The 27,770-nt window shown below is 43.9% G+C and overlaps 4 protein-coding genes across 7 annotated transcripts in view; 1 reads left to right on the plus strand and 3 right to left on the minus strand.

Annotated features, from left to right (window-relative positions):
* Window positions 1-51: 51 nt before the first annotated feature.
* Window positions 52-7,261, minus strand: timmdc1 (translocase of inner mitochondrial membrane domain containing 1). Its single transcript, XM_083685124.1, has 8 exons — window positions 7,185-7,261; window positions 6,262-6,556; window positions 5,765-5,930; window positions 5,364-5,452; window positions 4,951-5,018; window positions 4,644-4,722; window positions 3,342-3,452; window positions 52-2,902 (listed from the first exon to the last, which is right to left on the minus strand). Exons 2-8 carry the CDS (start codon window positions 6,528-6,530, stop codon window positions 2,749-2,751), a joined length of 936 nt encoding a protein of 311 aa, XP_083541250.1. The 5' UTR covers window positions 6,531-6,556; window positions 7,185-7,261; the 3' UTR covers window positions 52-2,748.
* A 115-nt stretch (window positions 7,262-7,376) lies between these two features.
* Window positions 7,377-13,482, minus strand: poglut1 (protein O-glucosyltransferase 1). Of its 2 annotated transcripts, XR_014554601.1 has the most exons (12): window positions 13,385-13,482; window positions 12,722-12,812; window positions 12,375-12,518; window positions 11,925-12,060; window positions 11,632-11,753; window positions 11,255-11,314; window positions 10,954-11,053; window positions 10,492-10,550; window positions 9,744-9,780; window positions 9,251-9,418; window positions 8,948-9,004; window positions 8,627-8,696 (listed from the first exon to the last, which is right to left on the minus strand). XR_014554601.1 is itself a non-coding variant. In XM_083684425.1 (11 exons), exons 1-11 carry the CDS (start codon window positions 13,458-13,460, stop codon window positions 8,540-8,542), a joined length of 1,170 nt encoding a protein of 389 aa, XP_083540551.1. In that variant the 5' UTR covers window positions 13,461-13,482; the 3' UTR covers window positions 7,377-8,539. The 2 variants fall into 2 exon arrangements, 1 of the variants encoding a protein (XP_083540551.1); XM_083684425.1 differs by lacking the exon at window positions 9,744-9,780 and having other exon boundaries at window positions 7,377-8,696.
* A 1,565-nt stretch (window positions 13,483-15,047) lies between these two features.
* LOC310815454 (calsequestrin-2-like) lies at window positions 15,048-21,890 on the plus strand (the record flags this gene model as incomplete). The annotated part of the gene is made up of 11 exons (XM_083685225.1): window positions 15,048-15,296; window positions 17,639-17,723; window positions 18,073-18,173; window positions 18,704-18,812; window positions 19,591-19,664; window positions 19,918-20,048; window positions 20,171-20,216; window positions 20,512-20,566; window positions 20,730-20,830; window positions 20,955-21,029; window positions 21,284-21,890. 11 exons carry the CDS (start codon window positions 15,048-15,050, stop codon window positions 21,491-21,493), a joined length of 1,236 nt encoding a protein of 411 aa, XP_083541351.1. The 3' UTR covers window positions 21,494-21,890.
* Window positions 21,891-23,560: 1,670 nt separating this feature from the next.
* The window catches only part of LOC310815453 (vang-like protein 1), a 39,346-nt gene continuing 35,136 nt past the window's right edge, over window positions 23,561-27,770 (minus strand). For 2 of the 3 annotated variants that reach the window (XM_083685224.1, XM_083685223.1), the window contains exons 7-9: window positions 27,224-27,371; window positions 26,903-27,137; window positions 23,561-26,571 (exon numbers count right to left, since the gene is read on the minus strand). In XM_083685224.1, coding sequence (XP_083541350.1) covers window positions 26,311-26,571; window positions 26,903-27,137; window positions 27,224-27,371 — 644 coding nt within the window. In that variant the 3' untranslated portion in view covers window positions 23,561-26,310. The remainder of the gene's footprint in view (window positions 26,572-26,902; window positions 27,138-27,223; window positions 27,372-27,770) is intronic. The other variant, XR_014554623.1, reaches the window with a different exon arrangement.

Consider the following 27,770-nt stretch of genomic DNA (forward strand, 5'->3'; position numbering starts at 1 on the left):
TCACAAAAAAAATGTTCCATGCAATTATGAGAGCATGCTTTCACTGCTGAAAGTCATTATGAGGATTTTGGTTCATCTGAGAAAGTTCAAAGGTTTATCATTTAATATTTGTGTGTTGGTTTGGAGAGATCGGGTCTCAGGATTATTTCATTCCCTTTATTAACACTGACAGTAAAACAGCTAAACTACTTAAAAGACTACACATGTGCCAGCACATCATAAAATTAATCAATTTAATTAAATCTCCTCAGGTGTAACAATATGACCTACCATCCATCTCCCCTGTCTTTCTCAAATAAGTTAGATTGCCAAACACAAAACCTCAACCAAATATCTGTAGCGAGAAATGTTATTTAAGACATTATTCAGATAAACAGTTGCATAAACTACAACATGAATGAACATGATTCATAAAGGACTATTTTACTAAAACTATGAGTCAATAGCAACCAGCATTCTGAATGGGATGGCCATAATCCAATTGCTACCATTTGCAAGCCACATGCCCCCCTCAACAGGACGTTCTAACAGGCCTAAATTTAAACCTGCTTTTCGATCGAGACTAAGGGCACAGTAACGTCGAGCGCAGTTTTACAATTTATGGTAAATAATTTTAATTACAAGCTAGAGAGCATGCGAACGGAGCACGTCTGCGATGAGGCTCGATTGAAGCAGCATAGTTTTACGCTTCAAGTCTATTTTCCTCGGCAGCGAGAGCGTTTTAGAGGCGTAGATGCAGAGACATAAAAACATAATATCAAATATAAATTCACAAATAACCTCAATCATCCTAAAACTAGGTAGGAAAATTTCACAAATCACCATGCACACACTGAAATGCGGTATCGCATTTTAGGCTTGTATTAAAAAAGGATAAACAGTGTTGACAACATTCTTAATGTCACGCAGGTATAGGCTACTTCAAATGATTGGAATTGCAGATTCGTTTTTGAGGTTTCAAGAATATAGCCTCCAGTTATGAAGCATAGCCGGAATTACTCCTCATAGTTAAGGCCCTGGTGCAGCATCCCCAGCGTAACCCCGCCGGGACACACGTTCTGCTGACACGACGGCACGATGTAATTTGGGGGTTAGCTCTGATAAAGCAGGGTTGTTTCTTCATTTGAAAACAGTAAAATAAGTGTCTCAAGTGTTGGCAAATAAATTACATTGAAAGTTAAAAATGATTATAATTAGTATTGTATTATTTTTCAGGACAAAGAATACCAAATAAAATAAGGTTTATTTTACTTTAAGTTTTACATGGAAAATGCACATTAATAAACATTACTGTAAATGTGCCAGATTTAGCCAATTGGCAAATGTTCAACTGTGGTCCCTGGGCAGGTGTTTAAAAACATTTCACGTTTCATTAGTTTGTCCGATTTGTCCAAAGCCTTAGTAGTTCCTATAACTCGTCACTAGATGGCACTGTAAGCACATGTATGACGCGGATGCAACAGTAATCAAGTGCAGTGGTCCTCATATTCAGGTTTAGAAAGATATATTCATGCCCTTATGTCATCCTCTCCTCCACATTGAACACAAAAAATTGCAATCCTACAACACTGTTACATATCATCGCCCCCTAACCTGCAACAAACCGTAGATGATAAGCGTGTCTGCTGTCTGCTGTGTTCATCTGAGGCAAGATCTTCCTTGTAACATGAACATCTTCAAGGCTTACCTTTGACTAACCTTCAATGATCAAGCCCTCACTTTAAGGTGAATCAGAGCTTTGATGATATGATTCCTCTGTGGAGTTTTGGAGTTGGCCATGTCTTCTCTCTCTCCCCATCTCCTGGCTATGTTCTCCGTCCACACTTCAGAAGGGATGTGTGGTGTCCTGGGCCCCAGCTGTTGCTGTGTCACATCTTGTTTACAGCAGGGGCAGAAGCTCTGTTTGACCCAGTTGCTGACGAGCCTGGGGGCAACGTCAAAGGCGCACTAAACAGAGAACAGAAGACGGGGGAAAAAAAAAAAAGACTGACAAGACTTAAATAGGGATCATTAAACGTGGCACGTGTGTTCAATGCACTTTATCGACTGCAACACTTAGAAACCGATTTCCAGGTAACAGTTAGTTAGTCAGGCTAGACTGGACCTGCAGTATGAGGGTCTGTTTGTACCAGGGGAGGCTGGTGGAGGCAGAAATCAGAAGACGGGCTCATTGTAACGCATGGAACCGGATGAGGAACGGCATCACACACAAGTGCGTTTGATACCATTCCTCATTCTATTCCATGCATTACAAATGAGCCCTTTCTCCAAATTTCAACCTCCACTGGTTTGTACACACAACCAGACACCATGATAAAGAAAAGGAGGAGAGGAGTTCCAACATGTGCATTCACAGTTTCAGAGAAGGAGACTGAGTTCTTGGGAGAACCATAATAACAATCCCCATATCCCACAAAGAGTTCCTCTGAGTCCACAATGCTGAACGTACAGTTTTTTCTTTTTTTTTTTCTTCTCTCCAGTTTTTAGACATGCTGCAAATCATTTAAATATATCTGTTGATGAAGCAACCACATATGCATCTCGACGCAGCATCATACGTATATCTTGTATCTTAATGGGTGAATTAGGAGCTCCTCTTTCCCATTCGGGAACAGAACAGGACACAGTTCACACAAACACAAGACCAGTCCGTCCTCAAGGGTGAAAAATGTCCCCCACATCATTGTCCATCTATGAAGATGACTCCAGTTGTTCTCCTTGTGTTAGTCAAGAGTGTTTTGGCTGCTGTCACTGGCTGCCAGAGTCCTCCTGGGCCTCGCCCTCATTCCTGGGTAAGCTGAGCAGCTCCTGGATCTTCTTCATGTCGTGGTCAGTGTCCTGGACTTCAGCACCACCCTTCAGGTCACCAATCAGGTCATCCGTCAACTGTAGACGGTAATTCCTGGAGGTCGGAGGGAAGGACAGTGATGAGTGCAGCAGTGGTTGAATGTCTACAGTTAAGACTGAAAATGATATGGGCTGGTGGTATCTTATCAATTCTGGAAAAGAGTTGACACAAGGCATGAAAATGAAACGGTAATACTACACTGCGGGAAAAACAAGTATTACATTACAGAGTTATATTTGGTTTGGGATTGTGTGATGAACGAATAAGATCTTATAGCGTAACTGTTATTCCAGAATTTATGCAATAACCAACATTTCTTGAGTGTTTTTAAGAGGGGAATTATATGTTTCATGACAAACTAATCCAAAATACTGTTTTGTAAAATAATGTGAATAGATACTGGCAGACTGTTTCATGGATACTGGTACTAAACCACAAGGTTAAAATGACATGTTGTTGGGGATGGGGGGGATGGACGCAGGGGGAATTGTACCATTCTGCCAGCCTGAGTTCATACAGCTCTCTGCGCTCCCTCCTATTCCTCTCTCGGACGGTTTCTCCCGCCAGTTTCTGCATGGCGATAATCAGGGCTCCGGTGGGCACCCTGAGACGACATGAGACCAGCTGACGTGACATCACAGAGCATCATTCCAACATGCCAACCTTCAGCTTCACATGAAGCCCTGTGGCTGTCACTCACTCAGTAACCTACCGTACAGTCCCACACACACACACACACACACACACACACACACACACACACACACACACACACACACACACACACACACACACACACACACACACACACACACACACACACACACACACACACACACACACACACCGAGGCAGTTATTCAGTTATTATTGTGGGCTGTCAATCACTTTAGTCACCCCAAACCCCACTCCACCCCCCCATATCAACCCAACCACGTGTCCAGGCGAACGGGATGAGGTTCAGCGAGATTTGGAGCGTGATGTGCTATCCGATTAGCTGCCTGCTTTCATTTGCCGCAGCCTGCCCAGCTGCACCTGGCTGTGGGGCCGAGGCTGTTTGCACACATCAACCGCTCCAGGTGGCTGGCCACTGAGGCAGACATGGGGAGAGCTCTGCTGAGGAGCAGCAGTATGGATTTGTTCTGTATCTCTCTCTCACACACACACACACACACACACACACCCCACCACTCTATAACAGCATAAAAACCCTCTTACTCCATGTAACAAGTAAAGCATACAATTGAAGGACGTCACAGACAGAGGAGAGGCGAGGGGGAGGAGAGAGAGGAAGGGAGGAGAGGAGAGAAGAGAGGAGACGAGTGCAGATCAGACCGTGTTGGATGGAGATGAAGCACTAGAGTAACAGAGCAGAGGTGGTAAAAATAGAGGGGCAGCTGCTGCCTTGGCCTCCATCCCTGCTCTAGTGCCCAGAACACAGCCCTCTGCAGTGCACATGAGTCCCTCTGGCACCCAGCTCAGTTCTGGGGGTTGTGGGGGATGGTAAGGCAGGAGGAGGAGGAGGAGGGGGGAGGGGGGGGGTAAGGGGAGGATAGGGTGCAGCTGGGAGACAGAGGGTTGCAGGGCGGGACACAGCTGGCAGCCAGAGTGCACACTGCTCACACAGACGTGGTCACATAGACTTGTTCACTCTGCATACATGTCTTACACTGCACACTGGAGTGACATGCATCAACACTAGTTGGGGTCGTTTTCATCATACTGTCGTTTTGGTTATTTTTTTCTCACTAAATAAGGGATAAATAACAAGGGACCACTGTGAAAGGCCTTCTCACCCCATGGCTGCCCCTATGACTGAGCCTGCCACCAGTCCTCCAAGCCCCAGGTTCAGCCTGAACAAGCCTCCAGTAACAGCTGCACACAAAACAGGGCAGGACAGTCATCTTCAGCATAAAAACAACAATAATCAACTATACTCAGAATTGTAGTCAATGCAAATATTTTTGGGGGGTTTATTGACTAAGACATAACACAGATCAACTACATTGTGTGTGTGTGTGTGTGTGTGTGTTACAACAGTCAGTGTATCATCTCCATTGGTTGTTCATTCATGATACAAACCTAAAGGCCTGAGTAACTTACCTCCTGCTACTGCATAATGACTGAGCGCATGCTTGTCCCTGTACACAGACATGCCTGTGCTCACAGTGCTGATATGAGAGAGAGAGAGGCGGAAGAGATAAAAGAAGAGAGAGAAAGAGAGAGAGAGAGAGAGATCAATATCATTAAATAGCATCTGCACAGATAAATTACCTAGTGCAAGATTTGCTATACTGTATTCTGCACTACCTTTGTCAGGGGCCAATTAAAGTAAATTGTGAGAAAGGAAGACAAACATGAAAATGTATTGCATTATAGTATACATTCATTATTTATTTTTTTAAATGTGTTTTTTTTTTTTTTAAACACAGTGCAAATGGCTTGGAAAGTAGGTCATGGTTGTATTTCTGGTGGTCATAAGACACAGAGTCCCCCCCATGTCTTTCTTCACTCACTTGAACAAGGTGACGAAGACTGACACTCTCCAGCTCCACCTCCAGCCGTACCTCACAAAGCCCCGGATGGCTGCGTTATGGGCAGAGCGCTGAGGGAGAATGACAACAAGACAGGGCCCTCCATCAACACAAGACACACAGCACACTTTACAGGCATGCAAAATATAGCCTCCTAACACAATGTTGCACCTGCGCACACACTTACAGTACGCGCACGCACACGCACATCATTTTAGCGCTCCTATTTTCATCTGGACTCGCAGGTTTGGGGAGGTTGGAGGAGACATGCGCACACACACACACACACACAATTATTCTATTGTATGTATGTATGCATGTATGTATGTGATATAGATAGGTAGATCTCTCTAGCCACAAGCAATTCAGAGGCAAACACTCACCACTGCTTCTACCCGGCTTTGGTACATCTCAGCCTGGCTGAGCTGGATGAACCTCTCCCTGGCATGGCGGGCAGCTGGCAGCCCTCCGTAGATCATGCCCGCCAGGGCGGCAACCAGACCACTCTTCACCATGTTGGTCAGCTCCTCTGGATACGCCTGCATGTCACTGGTGAAACACACGCAGAGTTTCAAATGCACGGAGCAAAGACTTGTTTTGAAGTCAAGGCCAGCGGTAGGGTGCCTTACATAAACATGGGCTCTGCCATTTACACTTCCAGAGACAAGACAGGCTTGGACCTGAAGTTCTGTGCATACATTTCAACTTATCAACGTACTGAGGCAAAGCCTAGAAGAAGTGCTGAAACAAAATTACACCGGAAAAGACGCGGAGTAAATACGAGAGAGAGAAGGAAAGAGTATGAAAACCAAGTATACATTATGAGAGATGTAAAGCTAAAGACGGTTGGAGAGGCCTTTGACTCAATTCACACACTGACCTCCTGTCAAAGAGATCCTTTAGGCGGTTCCATCCTGTGTCTGGGAACTCTGGCTTGCCCAAGTGGCTGGGCAAGGGGGAGGGGCTGGCGATCTGTACAGGGGCAGGGGCAGCGGCAGCACTGTCAGCTGCATGGACCCTGGGGAGGTGGAGGGGGGGCATGGCGAGCTGGATGAGACCCTGCAGTAGTCCGGTGCAAAGTCTGCCCTGAGGGGCTAAATCTGCCTCCTGACATGGGGGTCGGTCTGCCTGGGGCCGCTCAGGATGCATCACTCACGCTTCACCAGGCAGGAGGGCTGTGGAGAACACATGGCCAGGAGTTAGGTTGTTTCACTCAGTCGTTCCTCAAACGATGCCCCTGGAGAAAATATATCGCAAAATGGAGAAGATCTCCAGCAACAGCTGTTTCTCTACCCCCTCTGATGCTTAATACACATGCTGTTGTATGTGCAGTCCCGTAATAGACTTGTACTAAGCATTTTAAAGATTGATATTACGGCTTCACTATGAAGACCACTGATAAGGATTGCAAACCGACTGCCATTCACCAGGTCATTCCAGGTAGTTGTCATGCCGTTACCTGAACTATCTGGAAGGACGAAATGTAATAACACAGAAAGATAAAAGAAACACATGATGAGGGTCAACAAACTGGCATTCATTTAAACATGGAGCATGTTTGCTGTGTAGCTCCAGACTTTGCAACATGCATCACTAGGCTAGCTACCTACATTGCAGGTAAAGGTTCAGGCGTTCATTGCGTTCATACACTGGCAGAGGTTGACCGGTACAGGAGCTCCCTGAAGTTGCCTGCAGTTAGCGCTAGCTAAACATGACTTCATCATAGCCGTTTTGAAACTGATGATATGAAGACATTCAACACAACTGTAGTTCGATCGCAGTATTCAATGTTGATCATATTACCGTAAACATGAAGAATGTTTGTCCTTGTAGTTTGTCAGCATGTCATGTCTTCCTATATCGGACTTGCTCGGAACGCTGGTGGCTAGAAAACGGTGGTAATTAAGCTATTTAGCTCAACAGCACCTCCTGCGGGTGGAGGACCAAGTTCACTCTGAGGCACATAACAATTACTTGAAACATTTGCATGATTTATTGCATGGTGATAAAAATGCTTCTTTCGATACAAAATCAGAAAAGGTTTGTAAACAAAAATCATGGATTAAAAAAAAAAAAAAATCCTCACTTAATTATTGTGCTTGTTGTATAACAACCAAAAGAACATGACAAAGAAACCAAAACAAATGATGCAGGTGAAAAGGACCAAACTGCAAAGATATCAGTTGTATGCAGATTAAGTGATTGTACAATACTATTACAATGAATGCCTTATCAATTAATTTGCTGTGACCACATACTGTTTTGTCTATTTCGATCAATAGCTACAAACAGCTGTTTGGTTGTACAGTCTAGCCCTTTGGTCAAGACAACATGGAGCATAGTACCTCAGATATACAGTACATGGAAACTACAGCTGTGAATTCACTAAAACACACTATATCATTGAACCAACTGAGAATACTACAACATATTCAACATTTTCAGTACCACTGTGGCCCTTACTTGCCTTTTCAGATGCAGAATTTTACACAATCTCAAAGTTACACAATTAAGAGTTGAAACAGTCAAGCTGAAATGAGCTTTTGAGTGTGTTAAAAGGTTAAATGCACCAGGTTTTTCAAACATTGGCAAGGAAACCGAATAATAACTGTTTGCTGAACAGTTTAATCTATCATACACTAGAGGGCAGTAAGCGCACACTTATGGTAAGTTACCTGTATTTTACCAGTTTACCCACGTCACTGATCCAGTTCAGTTCTTGAGACTGCAGAAATTAAGTTAAGTTAACTTCTTCCTAAATCCTTAACCCTACATTTTAGTTGAAATTGAGTTTCAGCCTGAGGTGCTTTAATACACCTAACCCTAAGGGAAGTTCTACACAGGAGTCTAAATGTTTAGACGAACAGGAACAGTGCAGCGAGAAGTCATCATACCCAATGCCTCATCGACCCCTGGCCTCCATAGGCACTCATACAGGTATGACATGATTGGAGAACTCTAGGTAACATGGCAGCATTTCCACCCACCCTACCAGAGGGCAGAATGAAGCCATTAACATATAGCATCATCAAATCAGAGCCTTTTAGATCTACAGGAGTGGCTAGAGGGGTAGGGGGTGAGGGGCTAGGGGTTGATTTGGAATTCAGCGTCTACAATCTGCGGTCTATGGACTACTAGATGCCTCTCACTGGGCTGGGTCACAGCTCTGTTCTGCCCGGCCTGTGGAGGATTTGGTTTAAGCTAGCCTTCCTCTTGGGCTTGTACTTAAGCAGCCCACCAAACTCAGTGAGCAGCCTCTCCCAGTAACAGGACACGTCCTCCATGCGCAGGTAGTCCAGGATAAACCTTTGACCTCTGTAGAGAGAGGGGAAAACACATGTGAATAATATATGCAGGTTACATACTGTATTTACAATTCTAGGAGTGCAAATTGACTGACTTGTTACTGCCTTTATTAACCCTGTATTAAAGTTAGTACAGTATTGATCATTCTGCATGCTGTTGTTTTCCGGCCATGACCAAACTGGACAGACAGTAATAATAGTGATTTAAAGAATTCCAGTTTTTGCATCTGAATAAAACAAGAAATTTCAAACAGTTATTACCTAATGGCAATCTCCTTGGCAACATCATCGTTTTCCTTCACAAACTGTAGCAGTTCCCTGGAGAGACAGAAAATTATCATTTTCTACCGTCTCCAATTTAAGCATTTCTTAGTTTTCATGTCAGTATATAATCACCAGTACAGTCAGTATATTATCTCGTCTTACCTATTTCCGACAATTTACATTGGCAATTACTGAAACTCATATTGTCCAACAATTTCCTGGTTATCACAACACTATTCCCCCGATCTATGAGACAAGATGTCTGGGTGAAGACTTTCGATGCACATCCAGGCCATTCACCTGAGGTCAGAGAGGTCCTGTTTGACAGGGATGTAGTGCACCCAGGGTCGCAGCTGAAGGTAGAAGAACTCCAGCCACTCTTCCCCAACATGGAAGACCAGAGAGCCACACAGGAACAGGTGCTTGAGGCGGAAGCTGGCTGCCACTCCCCGGAAGTTGAACAGATATCTGAGGGAGGAGGGCAGGACAAGAGGACATGAGGACAAGCAAAAACCCCTAACCCTGGACTGGTAGATACTGTATGAGTAGATTGGATAGGTAATATGGTAGTAGCACTACTTGCCCTCTGATAGGCTGAGTGGAATTTTCACAATTGTGTTCATCCAATCCTTTCAGATCTACAATGCACAAGTGTCTGGGGACATTCATATGTAGTATGATATGGACAATGAACCGTGTGGCCATCGTAACAGCTGATTTTGATTCAGTCCCAGAAACCTCCAGAAGCTAAAACTGTTTTCTAATTTCAAATTAGTCTAATTTTGTCTCTGACCTGGAAACATGGCATGGGAAATTCAGGAGAGAGAAGACTAGAGGGAAGGAGAGAGGGAGAGTTGTATGAGAAAGTATGCTTTTTAAAACTCTAACATGTGCTATTGTAAAGTACTTGTGTAAAAATCAAGCCAAATGGCGTTCCACCATAACATCATGTGTGAGGACCCTGGTGCTCGCCTACCAGACGGCAAAGGGAACAGCCCCTCCCTACGTGAAAGCAATGGTCAGCCCCCAAACCCCCCCGGCCCGATCACTCCGCTCTTCCACCTCGGCTGGCCGCCTGGCACCACCGCCTCTACATGGATGCAGCAGCCACGCTACTCGGTCACGGCTTTTCACTGTCCTGGCGCTCTGCTGGTGGAACGCAGTCACTACCTATCTTCCACCGTAGATTGAAGACCCATCTCTTCAGGCTACATCTTAACTGATGAAGACCTCTTCATCCCCACTACCCCCCTGTAAATTATTTTAAAGTAATTCTTCCTTCTTCTAGCATTGTGACTGCCAATAGCCCCTGGTCCTAGCATAGATTACGTTTTCTTATGATGACTGGTGGATAGATGATTCACTTACTTAGACAAATGTATTTGTTGTAAGTTGCTTTGGATAAAGGCGTCTGCTAAATGCCATAAATGAAATGAAAAATGTGTGCATGATAGCAAAATGCAGGCCATGAGTGGATTATCCAGGATATGCTGGTAAAATGCTGGTATGGTCAGTAATATTGCCATTGCCCTTGCTCTTACTTGTATTGGCAGTGGTCCACCAGGGGAATCTCCTTAGCCGGGGGTCTACCTAGTGTGTCCTACGAGAGGAGGGAGAGATGGACTAACCATTTAATGCTCCACAGATTGTTGTTGGTTGTTACTGGCACTCAGAGGAACACAATGGATCTCTTGAACCTCCTCTTGAAGAACAATACACATAAATAAATGCTCAGCCCAATGAATTGGTACAGTAATAGTGCTTTCCTACGATTCTCAAGTTCAACATCACAAATTATGGAGAAAACATATTGGTAAAACTTTAAAAGTTGTATTCCACAATAACACCAGAATAGCCCTCATGGATAGAAATAAACACCAAGTTACATTGCTAAAAGAGTACGTAACATAGATATTATTACAGCACAGTTTAGGACTGCAAGCTTTCCAGTGCCCCCAGGTTGTTTTCATAGACCACCAGTAGTGTCATACTGGCTGACTGACCTTCTCAGACTTCCATGCCTGGTTTTTGGTGTATTCAGCATCCACCAGGTCGGGGGCCTCTCTGGAGAGGAGAACCAGGGGGTCCCGCTCAGGGCTGGTCCTGTGAGTGAGTGAGTGAGTGAGTGAGTGAGTGAGTGAGAGAGAGAGAGAGAGAGAGAGAAATCAGTGAACTCAACAACCTTTTACACGGTTTGCACTTGCAACAGTGCCACCAACTGGGTGCCTCAAAATGTAAAGGACAGGTCAAGCCCTAAAAATAGCTTGACCCCAAAACATTCCAATACGCTTCCCTTAGACTGACCTGGAGCCTCTGAAGAATCCTTTGGACTCTTTCCTCTTCCAGGGCCACTGGGCAGCTGATCTAACAGAAGAAGAGTTAGATAGTGAATAACAGAGAAAGTTGTTCTAGAGTCTAGAGACACAAGGTACTCTAGTACCTTGTGTAGTTTTTCTCAAATGTGTCATTTAAGCTGCCGGGTTATGTTAGAGCTAAACCTGGGTATAGCGGTTTAAAATTGTTGAATGTTTGCTTTAGCCTGCCTGGAGTGCCAGATGGGCGGGGTTTTGACAGAATTCCATTACGCCAGACAAACTCAATCAAGCACAGCAAATATTTGAAATTATTTAGGCCAAGCAGACAAAGGATGGTTCCTTTCTGCACAACAGAGTCAAACGTACTTTTTAAGGTCGTCTCTCATGAGGTCCCATCGTCCCAGCCCGGTTGGGTATATTGGCCAAACAGCCGGACCCCCCTCCCAAAACGTCCAGGCAGGGTACATGATGTCCTGGTAGTCAGGAGTCTAAACAAACACAAACACACACACACAAACTTTCTCTTAACATTTCAAAAAATGTCATTACATTGAGAAGATCTTTGAAGTTGCAACCATTAACTATCAGTTCCACCCCAAAATTGTAATTCCTGATCTGATGAGTGCATACAACATACAGTACATCGTTCTGGAGCTGACCTTACTGAAAGATAGGACGGGCAGGATTGGCTGCACCCATCCAGGCACTTGAGGGTAGTCCCGGACATTCACCACCATCTCCAGATCTGGCAACCTGTCAATCACCTGGAGGATAAAGTGCTCCACCCCGCTACACCTGGACAGACAGGCAGACAGACAGACAGACAAACTGACTATCAGATCTGTGTGTTTAACTCAGCCATTCATTGATTAATCTCACATGCTAGATTTTACAGCTAGGTTTGTTGTTGTTGTTGTTGTTGTATGTAGAAACAGTCAGGTACACTGTCTGGTAAAGCTATGTGACACAGACCTATTGAAGGACCAGCATGAAGGCTACGTGGAAAAGGGGAAACAATGGCTTCAGTTAATTTATTTGGGTTTAATGCCAATCAGCATTAATTGGCTTGGATTAGAAAGATCAACTTTCTGTTTGTTTTCTTTCCTCACCTCGCTGGAAACATACAGTTCTGTTCTCGGTAGAGTTTGTGACCAATGATCTGGTAATGGGTGCCCACGCCACGGCGAATGGTAGCCGCCATGACTTCCTCAGACACTCCCCCCCGAAAAGGTTGAAGGTCATCCTTTAGGACACTGGTAGAGAGATAAAACAATTATACTGGGGAGGAAAAGTAACCTAAACAAAAATAAAGACAGGGTACAAGTACATCATCATAGCTCTCTGCACCCCATTTGGTTGAGATCTACGATGTCATTGGTATGTCAAAGTAGCCTGTGCTGAAAGCAACATCATTTTTCTGTGACATTTCATGTTTGCCCCCAACATTTAGGCTTACCTGAGATGGCAACTGCAGTTGTGTGGGCTGCAAGGCCTGTATTCTTGTACAGCATTGGTGATCTTATCCAGGTATCTCTGCCATCGTGTCCCTAATGGAGCAGAGGAGGTTAGCCAAAGGACAGGAACTTTTTGAACTGCATATGACTTGGCATTGCTAACACACTGAATAGGATTCTGGGGGACTGGGACCCAATAGTATCTGGAGAAGATTGGGAGTTCAGGCGCGGTTGAAGCTGGTCAAAGCTAAACCTGAGTGATCTCGGCACGGTCGGCAGATAAACCCAGGCACAAAGCGAGTTACTACTAGTGACAGACCTGTTGCAGTGCGTTACTGTTCAACCAGGTTCATCACTTTGAATGAGAGAAGTGAAGTCAATAAGTTGGACAGATATTCTCAGAAGTAAGCTTACTTGTAATACACTGAGCAATCAAGCCAGTGGAAGGGGGGCAAATTTTCGTTTACATTGTTAGGATTTCAGCGAAAAGTGAACAATGTTCTTAAATTGGCAGCTTGAAATCAGTTCACTACAACTAGCTCGCCATTGTCGCTCCAGTGATGAGTTAGCTAGCCAGCTTAGCTCATTGGGAACTGCCCCGCGTTTTATTTTGACATAGAATTTGAGCCCAGCACAAATGGAAAAACATGTTTGTTTAATTTTACCTGATTCTGCCACGCTGAAATCAATTCCAAAAAGTTGTAAGGTTAGTAGAAGCATCAACAACCACGGAAGCTTCATTTTCCTTCGGTCTTACAGTTCGAATACTACGCATGCTCGATGAGCTCCTAGTCTAGTCTGAATCCACAGTGCATGTTTACCGTAGTTTTCCGAGTAGTCACGCATTCAAGAGCTACTGCGAGGCACATGTGTTATAACGTTACTTTTCATTAATAAATGAAATAAATAAATAAATAATAAATAAATAATAAATCAGTGCAATAATGCAATAAAGCACAAGCCATAATGAACAATCATTTATAATTGCGCTCTGATGGATTCGTGAATAATGATAACTATGCCAGTGGGAAATACAAAGACATTTCAGTTCTCTTGCTCATGATCTTTTTACAGTGCCTGAAAAAGTGTATTTGTGTATATTTGTTTAGGTCTCATTGAATTTACTGCTCAAATTGCAATAACAAGCAAATAGCGTTCACATGTAGCACCATTGTGTAGCCTACCTACCATCATTATTCACGGTAAAACAGCTAACAGCTATTAGGCCTACTATATAGTGTGGGTTAAGTTTAAGACCATAGACTTGATGAATAATAATATAGTGTGAGGAGCTGAGGATCGAGATTTGCTAGAAGGCTCTCATGCCTGAATGGCATTGTAAGGGTAAGACTTGCTGTCAGGCTTGCTGTTGGGCTTCATTACATAATGAACACATCAGTATTCAGTTTGCTTTGCAGCACCATGGTGACCTCCAGTCACTGTGGCCTCCTGGGGCCGAACAGAATAAACTGTAGGGTAGTCACTAACTAAATTCTCATTTTTGTTCCATCACTTGTGCAGTTATTTATGTTGGCCTATTGGCTAGAGCTAACTTTAGTATTCATATTTTAAGTTTTTTTTAAAGTTTTTACAAATTGATCATCCAATAGTGGGGGGGATGATGATGATGTAGTACAGAGGTAAGCACCCAACCACCAAATTAAATAATTACACATTTTTCTTCCATTTTTCATAACACTCACATTCCTGAAATCAACCAACTTCGCTCTGCCCCACATCCCAACTCCTCTACTATTCCCCCGACAGCTACAGAGACGTTCTATCATGTCAGATGCTGATTGAATGGCAGAGGAAATCCCCTGGGATTCTTCTATCTATCTGTCCTCTTTTCTGCAGCACACTAGTTATTTTAAGCCCAGAAACAACTGCCCTCCCCAAAAGAGCGCTGAAAATGCATTGGGAACAGGGGCCACATCTTTGTAAGATATCCACTTTGCCAAACCTCCCCCATGGATTGTCTCACTCTTGCTTAGAGATTTTTTCAGACAAAAAAGCGAGTGGCAAGGGGACAGAAAGAACGAGAAAAGGTGGGGTGGGTCGAGGGAGAGACAGTGAGGGGAGAGACAGTGAAGGAGAAAAAGAGAGACAGAGAACGAGAGAAGGAGAAGGAAAGAACACAACCAGGGCTGAAGACATTAGGGGTTGAGAGTGTTTCAATAGTTTCTTGTCAACTTTAAAACCTGTTATTTCTGTTGCAGTTGGTAATAGTGACAACTATCTGGTTCCTCAGAGCCCTGTGAAGTTCCCTCAGCCCCTTCAAGTTCCTCCACCTTCTTCTTTAGTGGACACTTCATCCTTTGAAGAACCATGCAGCCCTTCCTGCTATCCCTTCTCCCCTGCCTGTACGTCTACCTCTACATGGCCTCTCTTTGCAGTGCAGAGGAGGGTCTGGAGTTCCCCAGCTTCGATGGCAAGGACAGGGTGCTAGACATCAACGAGCGCAACTACAAGAAGGCTCTGAAGAGGTTTGACATGCTGTGCCTACTCTACCATGAGCCGCTGCCTGCCAACAAGGGCATGCAGAAACAGTTCCAGATGACTGAGCTCGTACTGGAGGTAAGAACGAGGAGGGAGACGGGAGGAAAGGAGGAAGGGAGGAGGAGGTTAGAGTGGGGGAGAGAAGGGATGTGTATGTGCAAGGGCAGGCACAGGAAGCAACAGTCTATGTCCATGTGGGGATATTTAAATCATGTCAAATATTCAGTAGTACCATGCTTAGAGTATACATTTACACTCTGAAATGGTTATATTACATGGTTGGTTATTATATGTTATTTACATGAGTTGAGTTATTTTAACCTTAATGCAGTCTCCAAGAACAACATAAGCAAAATTAACACAAACAAAAAAAAAACACATAAAGCATAGCACAGTTAGGGACCTACTAATGGACATGTGGGATCAATGAAATTGTATGTTTTTTGTTTTTGTGAACTGAACAAATCACTGGACAAATAGCATCCATGCATTATACTATATCACCCTGGTTCCTCAGAAATGTATTTTTGAAGGCACTTGGGTTGGCTTCCCAAGGTTAAAACTGTTCATCCTAGCACAGTCAGGCTGCTTTTATGTACACTGACTTGAAGTTGTTTCACTCACTTCTCACTTTGGACTGCGGTGACATCGTGAATAGAGTTGACATCTTTATGCTCTACTGGGAATATGAAATACAGTTTGGTGGACACTCTTGACAAGACTTGTACAAATTGTACAAATGCATGAAAGCTCTCTCTTGGCGAGACCTCACCCCTTCAAGCATCATCTCTCACCCAAAGAGCCAGACAGTGTCTGAACGCTGAATTTATTTGTCTTAATGTGTTATATTTGCATTTTATTCATTCCCACCTGCTTTTAAAAACAATTTTCCAAATTCCACATGTGAAGACCGGATCTCTCAAACTGTATAAGTGACGGGCGAATCAATCAGAATAATAATCAAGAAGACTGATGGGCACGGTCACACGTGAGACACTGAGCCTCTGGGTCTGCCTTTTAGGACATAGAGATTTAGTGTGAGAGATGTCACTGATATGACATAATAGAGATGTCAAAGATAATAAAGTCACGTTACCTCGATCCTCCAGTGTTTTCCCTCTAGAGTGTCTGTTTCGTGATTTCACCACTTTGCTCCCTGGACTCATACCTGTCATAACATGTCACGAGAGGAGATAAGTGCTTGTGGTTGAAAATACGATGAATATCTGATTTCGCATGAGCTTGCTTGATGTACAGATGATTTGTTCATGTCAAAGACGAAGCTCTGTGAGTGTTGCCTCGCTGTCATTCGTCAAAGCATGATGGGCAGCAATTCCAAAACTTGGGATTGCGTCCCCTGAGAAAATCAAACTAACCTCTTCGTATGAAGACAAACATTGTCTGTGTATTGTACCTCTAGCCTATATAACAAGTGTTTTGGGGTTCATCTCCAACTTCATATCTTTTAGGCGATAAGAATACACTTGGGTGTCATTATTATGTTGTTGGCATTGGGTGCAATTAAGTTGTTATGGTCACAGGAAATGATTGATGCCAATTTGTGGTTCAAGAGACAAAAGTGTTTGGGAACCCCCTGCTGTAGAGGTTGAGTTCACTGTACAGATCAGTGTCGTTCTATTTCATGTATTCCCCTGTTGTTTCCTATTATCCAGGACTGTTTCTAGGTCATTAATTATAGCATAGTCTCACTACTTACTCAAACTACTCAGAAACCAGAAACTTAGTGTGCAGGCTAATGGGTCCATGGGCTAGGCTCCATTTTGTATGCATTTATACTGAAATACTGTATACGATTAGAAAGTAAACTAATAAATAAAATAAAAATTCTCATCAGTTTTTGAGTTTCTGTATTGTATTCTTATTGTAGGCCTTCACATTATAAGTTTAGTTAAATTGCCCCCCCCAAAAAGTTGAGGCACTCAACCAAATAACATTGACCTTAATACAATTCCACTTTCCCCCACTGCAGTATTACAGTAGTCCCAGGCCTTTGTTCCTTCCTCAGGAAATGTTCTCAAGAAAGTAAACAACATTGACACTCACAAAGGCCTTTCTCTAGCAGAAAATGTCGACAGGGGGTTCTCTTCTTGCCCCTTTGTGATCAAAGCCTTTATTGACAAAGACAGCGCTGGCTGCAGGTGCCATCCCAAATGCAGCATCACAGAGAGAAATTGGAGTTTGAAAGAAGGGTTTGTATCACAGTACTGAGCCATGGGAGAGTATCTACAATACTGGGTAGTTCTTAATAAGGATGCAAAACACGAATAAAACAACACCTTCTTAAATCTTCAGGCCAAGAGGATGTAAAAAAACAGAACACTTTAGACACAACATTGCTGTAACGTTGTTGAAAGACCAAGTTGGCTGATAACTAACGTTCTGTCTTGTTGTATCCTCAGCTGACTGCTCAGGTGCTGGAGGACAAGGACATTGGGTTTGGTATGGTCGACTCCCAGAAGGACGCCAAAGTGGCCAAGAAATTGGGTATGTCCTGGTCATGATTAGGGCTAGGTTTTTTTTTTGACCACATGACCTGACCAGGAAAAACTCGGAGCCCCAGTTATCACCTGTAATTAGGGTCCAGAATATTCTTTAGTCAGGTCATGAGGTTGGGAAAAAATCCTAGCCCTGGTCATAAAAAAAACACGAGTATGGAAGCTGGGCTCATGAGTCTATGATTACCATATGATATAGAAAGTGATGAAAATCCTTGAAGTGGAATTTGTAATGTGTGAAAGATCAAAGTCATGAAAATGCTTTGTCACGATTGTTTTTGGCTTTTGTCATTCTGTCAGAAATGCTTCTTCAAAGTCCTTGTCTCTTGTGTCTCGAGGTTTGGAGGAGGAAGGCAGCCTGTACGTCTTCAAAGATGACCGTGTGATCGAGTTTGACGGGGAGCTCTCTGCAGACACGCTAGTGGAATTCCTGCTGGATGTGAGTGTAAAACAGGCGTGAAGTTGGAGAGGGAAGAAAGAAGTCTCAGATGGAGGAGTCTTCCTCCAGTGTCAAAAGAGAGCAACAGGGGAGAATTAAGACTTCCTGTCTCATCATGTTATGACCAATTAACAGCCTTTACCTCATTAGAATATATGGAAATGATGCCATTTATAGCCAGGCCCAGCAGCAAGTACAGTAAATAGACTTAGTGACGGTGTACGTTTTGGAGGGAGTAGATAGTTATGCTAACAGTGGAGGCTGGTGGAGGTAGAAATCAGAGGACGGCCTTATTGTAATGCATGGAGTGGAATGAGGAATGGTATCAAACACGCTTCACTGATAAGTTAACACTCAAGAAGTCAGCTCTTGTCACTTGTCACTTGTCACAATCCACCATGACTTACCAGTAGACAGGTAAAGGGTGCTACTTTGTAGTATATTACTGTAAGATGCAGGGCTTGCTCCACTGCTCTTCCTCAACACATCTCTGTCTCTCCCACTGTGTGTGTCGCCACACTCTTATGCAGGTGCTGGAGGACCCAGTAGAGCTCATCAGCAACGCCATGGAGCTGCGTGCCTTTGAGAGAATGGAGGAAGACATCCGCCTCATTGGCCACTTCAAAGGAGAGGACTCATGTGAGTCTAGGAAAGTGTCCCCCCCGTATCTAACGTGCGTCCGTGCGTCCGTGCGTGTGTGTGTGTGTGTGTGTGTGTGCATGCGTGCACGTGCGTGCGTGTGTGTGTGTGTGTATCCTAGTCTTTGCTGTCAGTGGGTCACTTGTCTAAGACCAGGATTTCTGAGCCCCAGAGTGGAGCTATAGCTCACCATCTGTCCCAAGCTGCCCTCCAAAGTCTCCCTTCTGTGCCTACGAGGTACTCTGTACTCCCCGGAGGCTCAGCTCTGCACATTGGGGGCTAATGGAGGCAAATAACCATTAAGCTGGTTGCTAAAACGACACAGTTCCAGGCCGAGGCACACTCATTTAGCCTCATGAGAGGCTCTGAATAGCTTTAGTTCACTCTCTAATAGGTTGACAGCAATTATAGTGCTGCTCCTAAAAGAAAAAGAAAGTAAAGGATAAAGGAGATTATAGGGTGATGAAATTATCTCTTAGGTGACAGTGGCATGATGCAGCTGTTATTTAGAATGCTATTTCTTTCTGGGGATTGTTGAAGTGACCTCAGGAAGCATAGAGCCTGGATGTAGAAGTGGTTCCAGAGAGATCACTCCCCCGGGAGATTGAATTACTTGTTTTTAGTCGGCCTTTGTTTTCTCTGATCACATAGCTTTTCTGAATGAGGGTGAGAATTTAACCCTTTAAACTGTTATCCTTTTTTGCTTTCTCTCCCTCGCTCATTCTCTCCCTCTCCCTCCCTCTCTCTCTCCCTCCCTCTCCCTCTCTCTCTCTCTCAGACTACAAGGCCTTTCAGGAGGCCTCAGAGCGTTTTCAGCCGTATATCAAGTTCTTTGCCACATTTGACAAAGCTGTAAGTCAACACCACCATACAGTATTTTAAATCAAAGACACAAATCCATAAATCCTTTAGATACAGTAAAATGTCAAACTTAGAGGACCCACTTGGGTTAGTTGGTGAGAACCGGTATGACATCCAGATGTTTGAAATGGAAATACCCAGTCTAAAAAATCGATGGTTATATACAGTAACAAATGCCCAATAGATTTACAATTGATGAAAAAGATGAACTTTCCCAGATGTGTTGTTGTGTATTGTGGTGCAGGTGGCGAAGCACCTGTCTTTGAAGATGAACGAGGTGAACTTCTACGAACCCTTCATGGAGGAGCCGGCCATCCTTCCTGGTAGACCCCTCTCAGAGATGGACATTGTGGACTTCGTCAACCAACACAGAAGGTAAAGGCACTAGATCTCCCCTGGATGCATGTTTATTACTAGTTGTCACCTTCTATATCTTTATCCCTGTTCTCGTATGAATTGAACAGATTTTCTATATAACTGTGATGATGTTTTTGCAGGGCGACACTGAGGAAGTTGCGTGCAGAGGACATGTTTGAGACATGGGTGAGGTGCCTGCTGTACCTAAAGTGTCATTGTCTCTCTGTCTGGGACACCAAAATGATATGCTTCCCTGTCCCTGCCATGTTACCTGGCAATCAACAACCTAGAAACACATGTAACCTATTTATTGTTTCATGTAAGCTTACCCATTTAACTGACCCAATGGGTTTCGCATACCCATGTAGGCTATAGTAATGTTATGTATGCTCAATTTGTCTAATTGGAAACGTTTTTGTACAGGTACTACGTTTAGCTGACCACAGATATCACGTAAACTCATTTCATGTTCCATTCCTAGGAGGATGACATGGATGGGGTCCATATTGTTGCCTTTGCTGAAGAAGAAGATCCCGGTACATGCTCGTTTTTCTTTTTCTTTTTCTTTTTTTTACAAAGCCCCGAATTTTCTAATCAATCAATCAAATTTGCTTTGTATAGGAACATTTGCATACACTCCGATCTAATACAATGCGCTTCACAGGAAGGAAAAAATCAAAAGGTTTGTGATTCCCTCAGATGGTTATGAGTTCCTGGAGATCCTGAAAGACGTAGCGAGAGACAACACCAACAACCCTGAACTGAGCATCGTGTGGATCGACCCCGACGACTTCCCACTGGTACGTACATATAAGACTCCCCTTCCGCTTGTCCTGTGTGTGTGTTTCACATAATAAGTTCATTATTCCGCTCCGAAATATAAACAGTGTATTTGTACTTCCTGTGTTTGTCTCCACCACCCAGCTGACCACCTACTGGGAGAAGACCTTCAAGGTGGACCTATTCAGACCCCAGATAGGAGTGGTGAACGTCACAGATGTCAGTAGAACTGTTATGACAACTGTTTCCTTCCAGAGTAACTTCATGCCCTGATTAATTTGTATACATCTCGATCAAACTTGATATAACAAATCTGATAGAGAGAGATCAAGTCAGCTCAATGAAAATGTATGGATATATTTTACTTCTTGTGGTAATGTCTTTGGAGGTATCAAGCTGATGACGAGTTGTATTTGGTTGTACTGTACAAGAGTTGTTGAACTCTGACCCCGGCCTCTCTCTCTCTCTGGCAGGCGGACAGCATCTGGCTGGACATGTCCAATGATGAAGACCTGCCCACGGCGGAGGAGTTGGAGGACTGGATAGAAGACGTGCTTTCTGGGAAGGTCAACACTGAGGATGATGATGATGAGGATGATGACAACCATGACAACAAGGATAGCCGTAGTCATGATGATAACGATGACACTGACGACGATGATGACGGCGATGACAATGATTAACCTGCTCATAATTCTGTGCTGTACATTGGTTAAGCTTTGACAGTCTGATATTCAACTTGTATTTACACAGAAACTACTGGGGTAAAATTGATGTTACCTGATAATAACCTAATAATTGTGTTTCCGGTAGTTAACGGTTGTGTCGTTTTTTTTATTTTTTAAGTAAGTTCAAGAGGAACCGTTTGTTACCATATGCTGTCTAACTTGGACATACAGGGTTAATACCATCTGAAATCAGACTGTTAAATAAAGCGTTCATCACTTCATCATAGAATAAATTTATACATTTTCTAAGTAAAAACTTCATCTTCTTCATGGCTGTTGATGATTGTAATGATAAGAGATTCTTCTGTGTGCATAATGAGGGTAAATCTTCATATGAGTCTACGTTTGTGTTCTCTTGAGGGCAAAATATTTGATTGTATAATTATATGTTACTGTATGAATAAATGTAACATGAGGTTTTGGCCATTTCTGAATGTGTGTGTGTGTTTGCGAGAGAGAGAGAGAGAAAGAGCTTTAGGCCCTTCTCATTAGCAAGGTCAGGTCTCACACTCAGCGAGCCGAGCAGACCCCTCTCACTGTCTTTGAGCCTTGATCTTCACCTTGAATTATTCAAAAAATAAGTGAATAATTCAACATCATTAGAAGAGTGTGGAGTCAAAAGGCAGCCCATCCCAGACCTGCTATTCCACACAGTAAGAGTGTGTCGGCTATGTGCTGGACATGAATAATGATAACCCACCCCAGATATGATGTGGTATGCAAACAGTATGTCTGGATTATGGCATGATACATGGACATGCTATGCTATGCTATGCTATGACAGGAAACGGGGGTGTAGAGCTAAGTGTGGGGGTAATGTGACAGGATTCGACATGTTGTCTCAGGGGAGTGAAAACACTTAACACCAGTATCAGTGTGTGAATTATGGTGGTGGTCCCAGTATGGGCCTCCAGGGCACTGGTATACTAGTGTCGCTACCAAGCAACCAGTGTCACTGTCAAACAGGACGGTGTTCAACATAAACAATGAATGAAACGAGTGCAAAAAAAAAGGTGCTGAAACTTCATTTGGACATCAAGCTATTCAGTGACCAGCTGAAGCGCCATGGAGAATGACATCTAAGATGGTGGATAACAGCAGATAGAGAAGCCCAGAATGGACATTCAGCAAAGCCCAAAGACCAGAAGAGTCTGGATAACAGAGCAGACTGTGAGAGCCCCCGCCCGCCCCCGCCCTTCCGTCCAAACACTGCCAAGGAGCACATAACCAAGTCATTACACAACAAATGGAGAGGGGTGGGAAAAAAAAACATATTCCATTTAGATGCAAATGCTTCTTGTTTCCTCTGTGCTCTCTCTATCCATCTCTACGTCTCCTCTGCAGAGCGAACGAGAAGAGAGGATTAAGCCGGGGACAGATGAGTTCTGACAGACGAGCCTGTGGCACAGCGTGTTTTCGGGGGATGAGGTTGTTCGTTTCGCCACTGGACACATTCATTTACCCATGAGGCTCAGCGTGGTGCCCCTCAGAGCCTGACAGCAAGCCAATTACCATGGGGACCATGACAACAAGCCCAAAAATAACCTCCAAAAAGCTGACATTTGGCTCGAGTGCCACAAAGAACAGGATCAAACTCTTGATGAAGGATGACAGAGCAGAATGCTAGCCTGCTAACGCAGTATAAATGAAGATGTGTCAAAGTTAATGGGAGTCATAACATGCTGTGACACTAGTGGGAACATTGTTAGAAACTGGAATGGAACTCAAGAGTATTTAACAAACTCACACGTCCTCTGTTACTGATGAGCTAATTAGGGTAGTAGTGAATGACCAGAGCACATTCTAGGGCTGGGTGACACATTTCATGTGGCAGTAATACACACAACATTCTCTTAGCAACAAAAGGCAACAAGGGAAACAAAATACACTACTAAAAACTGGGCTAATCAACTATAGCCAAGGTCAGTGTAACACCAGGAAAAATGTATTTTTTTTGGTTTCCTCATTCCTTCAAAACGACAGTCAATACTGGGCCACAGACCGGCCCAATATTAATTCAGTGTTTGGAGTTAATAACACTTCTCCACAGCCAGTTTACAAATGTTGGTAAAAACGTTTATTTTATACAAATGCCTCTGCTGTGATATTGAAACGTGATACAATGCAATGTCAAGTCAATAAAAAGCAGTCTGTATGTGTGCAACCGGGCGACACCTTGACAGAGGTAAATGTAAGGGAAATCTGGTCATCTGATCCAGAATGCCATATGTACATGCTTACATAAATACATACAGTGTAAAAACAAGAGACACAGTCACATTGGGAGTTGGGGCTCATACAAAGTCCGCCCGTTAGAAGTATATGACCAGTGCTGGGTATAAAAACACAATGTTTGCTTTCATTACATAGAGTGAAAAAACAGCAAAAGAGTTCTACAAAGTTGTTGATGAATCTACCGGCACAGCCTTATCGATTAGTTTGGTAACTATGTGAGAAGTGTGAGTGTCCGGTCTGTGTGTGGATCATCTCGACAGGGACAGATCCTATTAAGTGCCCCAACCTTTTTCCCCATAAATCTACATGTCGGAGAGTACAAGTGCACACTTCAGGAACATTTTTGGGAAAATGGAAAGCACCTCCAAATTTGCCTGCCAGGTGGCGCTAACAGACAGTTGAGCTGTGGTGTTGTTCGTGAATGACATGCTGTAATAATGTGCAGGCTTACGTCTCAACAGTGAAGTCTATTACAGCGTGATGTACGACACTGACCCGATGTACTTCTGTGTAAGAGCCCATCCTGTGGTCATATTGGATGGATTCTGAGGCTTGTGAATACAAAAGGACTTGATTTAAATTATCAATTATTATGGGTTAGCCAGCATTCAGGGAGTGAATTCAATTCAATTCACGGATCGAGAAAGAATACGTCTGTCACGTAGACAAGGGAGTCATGTCAGCTCTATAAATCACGTCTGCAATGTTCTGGATGTTGTATCTCACTGAGTCCACCTCGGCTTGACGAGGGACAACCATGCATTTTAAAAGCAGATCTGGTTTGTTGGGTGAGACTGTCATAGTTATAAAGACAAACCAGACAGACAAGTTAAGAAAGAGTCTCCTCACCATAGCATTCCATACATCTCGTCTCAGGACAATTAGCTTAATCACCAGAGCAGGAACCAAATGGTAATATCTTTTGATTACTAATAATAGCTTACAGTGTTGGACGTAAAGTACATTGGGCAGAAGTTGTGGTCCAAATCCATCCCATCCCATAGTTAGATCACCTCGGTAACCATCCCATCCCATAGTTATATCACCTCGGTAACGTCTCCACTGAATGCAGTGTGCAAGGGAACACCTGAGGTGATCCTTGACCCACTGAATATATTCAACCGCAATGTTGCGGTTCAACCTTAAAGACACTGTATTTGGTGACAGTAGAGCCATCCCAGGCCAACCACACGTTGAGGTGTTTCTTTGGTCAAATGAAGAACCCACTGCTGAAAGTTGGGATATCACAATTGTAAATGGGAACACTAGAAGAGCTACAGTAACTAACAAAATCTGAAAATGGATGACTTTGGTTTCAGATGTTTGAACAGCTGTCTGCTCATGAGTATAATATACTGTATATAATTTTTTCATCTAATGTATGAAATCCAAAAGCTTTGTAACATGTTACCCTGTTTGTGTCTGTCCCAGTGCTGACAAATTTTACAAAAGAACAGGACCCTGTTTATATTATATAATGTTTGTGTACAGTAAGCCCCACATGTATGTACAAATGTTCCTGTGACATTGCACCTGTAGGAGCATTTAAAGCATTAGCACTAACCTCACTTTGAGGTCTCACCATTTGTCAGATCACTGCGATGATTAAGGCTTAGCCTTGGGGTAAACTTGAATTGACCTGGAATTTGAGTTTTGGAGGTAAGCAAGTGGGAGAGAAACAGACCCAATATTGAGTAGATATAGACTTACACATACACACCGACATCTCACAAAGTGTTTATACATGTACAATATACATAATGTAGAAAACATCTGCATGTAATGCAAATTCTGATTGAAGTATATGTTGATTGATGTCAAAATTGTCTTGTTTAGGTCATTTTCATGAAAAAAGCAGGCCTTTGATACCCAGTGCAGAAATACACAAGAAACCACAGATGCTTCAGTATTGCAGGTGTCTGTCCATATGAGAGCATGTCAGTTTTGCCAGAGAGGGAGGACGACAAGCCTAAGCTTAGCCCGACAGCCTAAGCCTACGGACCTGAAAATAGCTTTCCAAGTGGAGAAGTGGCAGTCCTTAGTCCTTAGTGGTTCGTCTGCAGGGAATGACGGAGTGGCCATGGCAACGGTGTGACGCTCTATGATGATATGTCTGAAGTCATATGGTGTGATGTCCAACCCCCCCCCCCCAACCCCCTCCCCCGCTTCCCCCCATGTGTCTCCAATTCCTGTCTCGCTTATCTTCAAAGTCTTTCAGGGGAGGATAAACTGATTGTGTACTCACACATGGACACACACAGGTGCACACACGCACATCTTCCTCCCCAGTTCCATCTCTGAGGAATCCAGTTCATCCGTGTGCATACAGATGTGTCGATAACTCATCATCCATTCTTTTCTTTTTTTCTTCTTTTTTTCTCTCCAAATCAACTCAAATATAAACCAAAGATAAAAAGGACAATATATTCAAACGTGTGTGTGTGTGTGTAACATATATTCATATTCCCCCGAAATTAAAAGCTGCAAACCCAAAATAAAAAAAACATTTGAAAACATAGGGGAGAAAAAAAAGGTGTCTACACGGAAGTCTCTGACTGTAGCCGCAGGACGAACTTGTGCGACTTGGGGTCGATGAACTCCTCCGAGAGCTTGATGTAAGGGATCCTCTTGGTGGTCACCACCAGGCTGAAGTCTATGCATTTGAGCAGGAAGACGGCTCCTTCCTTCAGGCCACTGGTGACCGACGCCTCGCTGATGAGCGTCCACTGTCTGGCCAGCCAGCGCTCGCGGCCGTACTGCAGAGTGGGACCGGGGGTCAGGTAACTCTCCAGGAACGCCTAGGACATGGACACACACACACACGGACAGACACACACGGACAGACACACACGGACACACATAGGGACATACAGACACACACAGACACACACGGACACACACAAGACAGAGGTGAGCGTATTCAAATATCTCGGTAAAAGATGGGATCTGTCCTATCAGAAAATAGTTCATAATACTGTAAGGGCCCTGTGTCAATCTTTCAAGTGTTGGTTGTCCTGTAAACTATCATATGAGTGGCAAGACATTTTTCCGGTCATATCTCGTGTGTCGGAAAGGAAAAACTCCTGGCCATGAACTCCTGCAGCCAGTGCGTGATATCTGATATCTGACCTTGGGCGTCATGTTGTTGGTGATGCAGAAGGTCAGGTGCTGCTGGATGCTCTCCATGCTGTGGCAGTGCTGCTGCCTGGTGGTGCGGAGGTACTTCTGCAGGGCGCGCGCCATGGAGGGGAAGATGGCCTGGGCCGCCTCGCGAGGGTCCATCACGTCACTGGGAGCCTTCTTCTGCTCCTCCTCCTGCATCCGCCGGATGTGCGTGAAGGCCTCCTCTACCGCAACCACCAGGCTGGGAGGACATCGTGCACATGGTCAGTACAATTACAATAGCATAAAGGAGTAGCCTCGTTACAATAGGGTTCGTAATACACTCACCGGGCCTTGCGTTTGCGGACGCGTCTCTCATGCTCCGCCTCCTCGTAGTACAGTTCGTTGTGACTGGTGTCCCTGCGGCGGGCGGCGGCGGCGATCATGGCACGAGACTGAGAGTGGGCCATTCCAGCTGCCGCGTTGTTACCAGGACCTGGGAAGACCACCACAGATGGGGGGTTAGAAGGTTAATACATGTGTAAATGTCACACACACACGCACACAACTCAGTGTTGAGAGAAACATGTCTAAACATTTTTCTTTTTAAAAAGACAGTGTCGACATCCAGTGTGAGAGAACGTGACTAACCACAAATTAAATCCAAACATATTTTTAAAGCACATTTCATACACAGATGCACTATACAGGGAAAATACAACTCAAGTGTAGTAAAAAGGATATGCTGAAAGGAACTGAAAGAATAAAAGAGCTAAAAGTCTAAAAGAATTACAGCACCCTAAGTAGGCGTCTCTAAACAGTTCTTGATTCAAACCTTTTGGACAGTGGGCACTAGACACTGACCCCCTGTCCTCCTCTACAGAAAGGGGCCATT

This window comes from Argentina silus (assembly GCF_951799395.1).
Source record: "Argentina silus genome assembly, chromosome: 14".
NCBI classification, from domain to species: Eukaryota; Metazoa; Chordata; class Actinopteri; order Argentiniformes; family Argentinidae; genus Argentina; species Argentina silus.

Coding starts and splice junctions, on each gene's coding strand:
- timmdc1 (XM_083685124.1), bottom strand. CDS start 6,530: ATGCATCCTGAGCGGCCCCAGGCAGACCGACCCCCATGTCAGGAGGCA. Junction 5,453..5,764: donor AAAGCCGGGTAGAAGCAGTG/GTGAGTGTTTGC, acceptor ATTCTCCCTCAG/CGCTCTGCCCATAACGCAGC. Junction 5,019..5,363: donor GTCTTCGTCACCTTGTTCAA/GTGAGTGAAGAA, acceptor CTCTCATATCAG/CACTGTGAGCACAGGCATGT.
- poglut1 (XM_083684425.1), bottom strand. CDS start 13,460: ATGAAGCTTCCGTGGTTGTTGATGCTTCTACTAACCTTACAACTTTTT. Junction 12,061..12,374: donor AACTGTATGTTTCCAGCGAG/GTGAGGAAAGAA, acceptor CTGTCTGTCCAG/GTGTAGCGGGGTGGAGCACT. Junction 10,551..10,953: donor AGGCATGGAAGTCTGAGAAG/GTCAGTCAGCCA, acceptor CTCCTCTCGTAG/GACACACTAGGTAGACCCCC.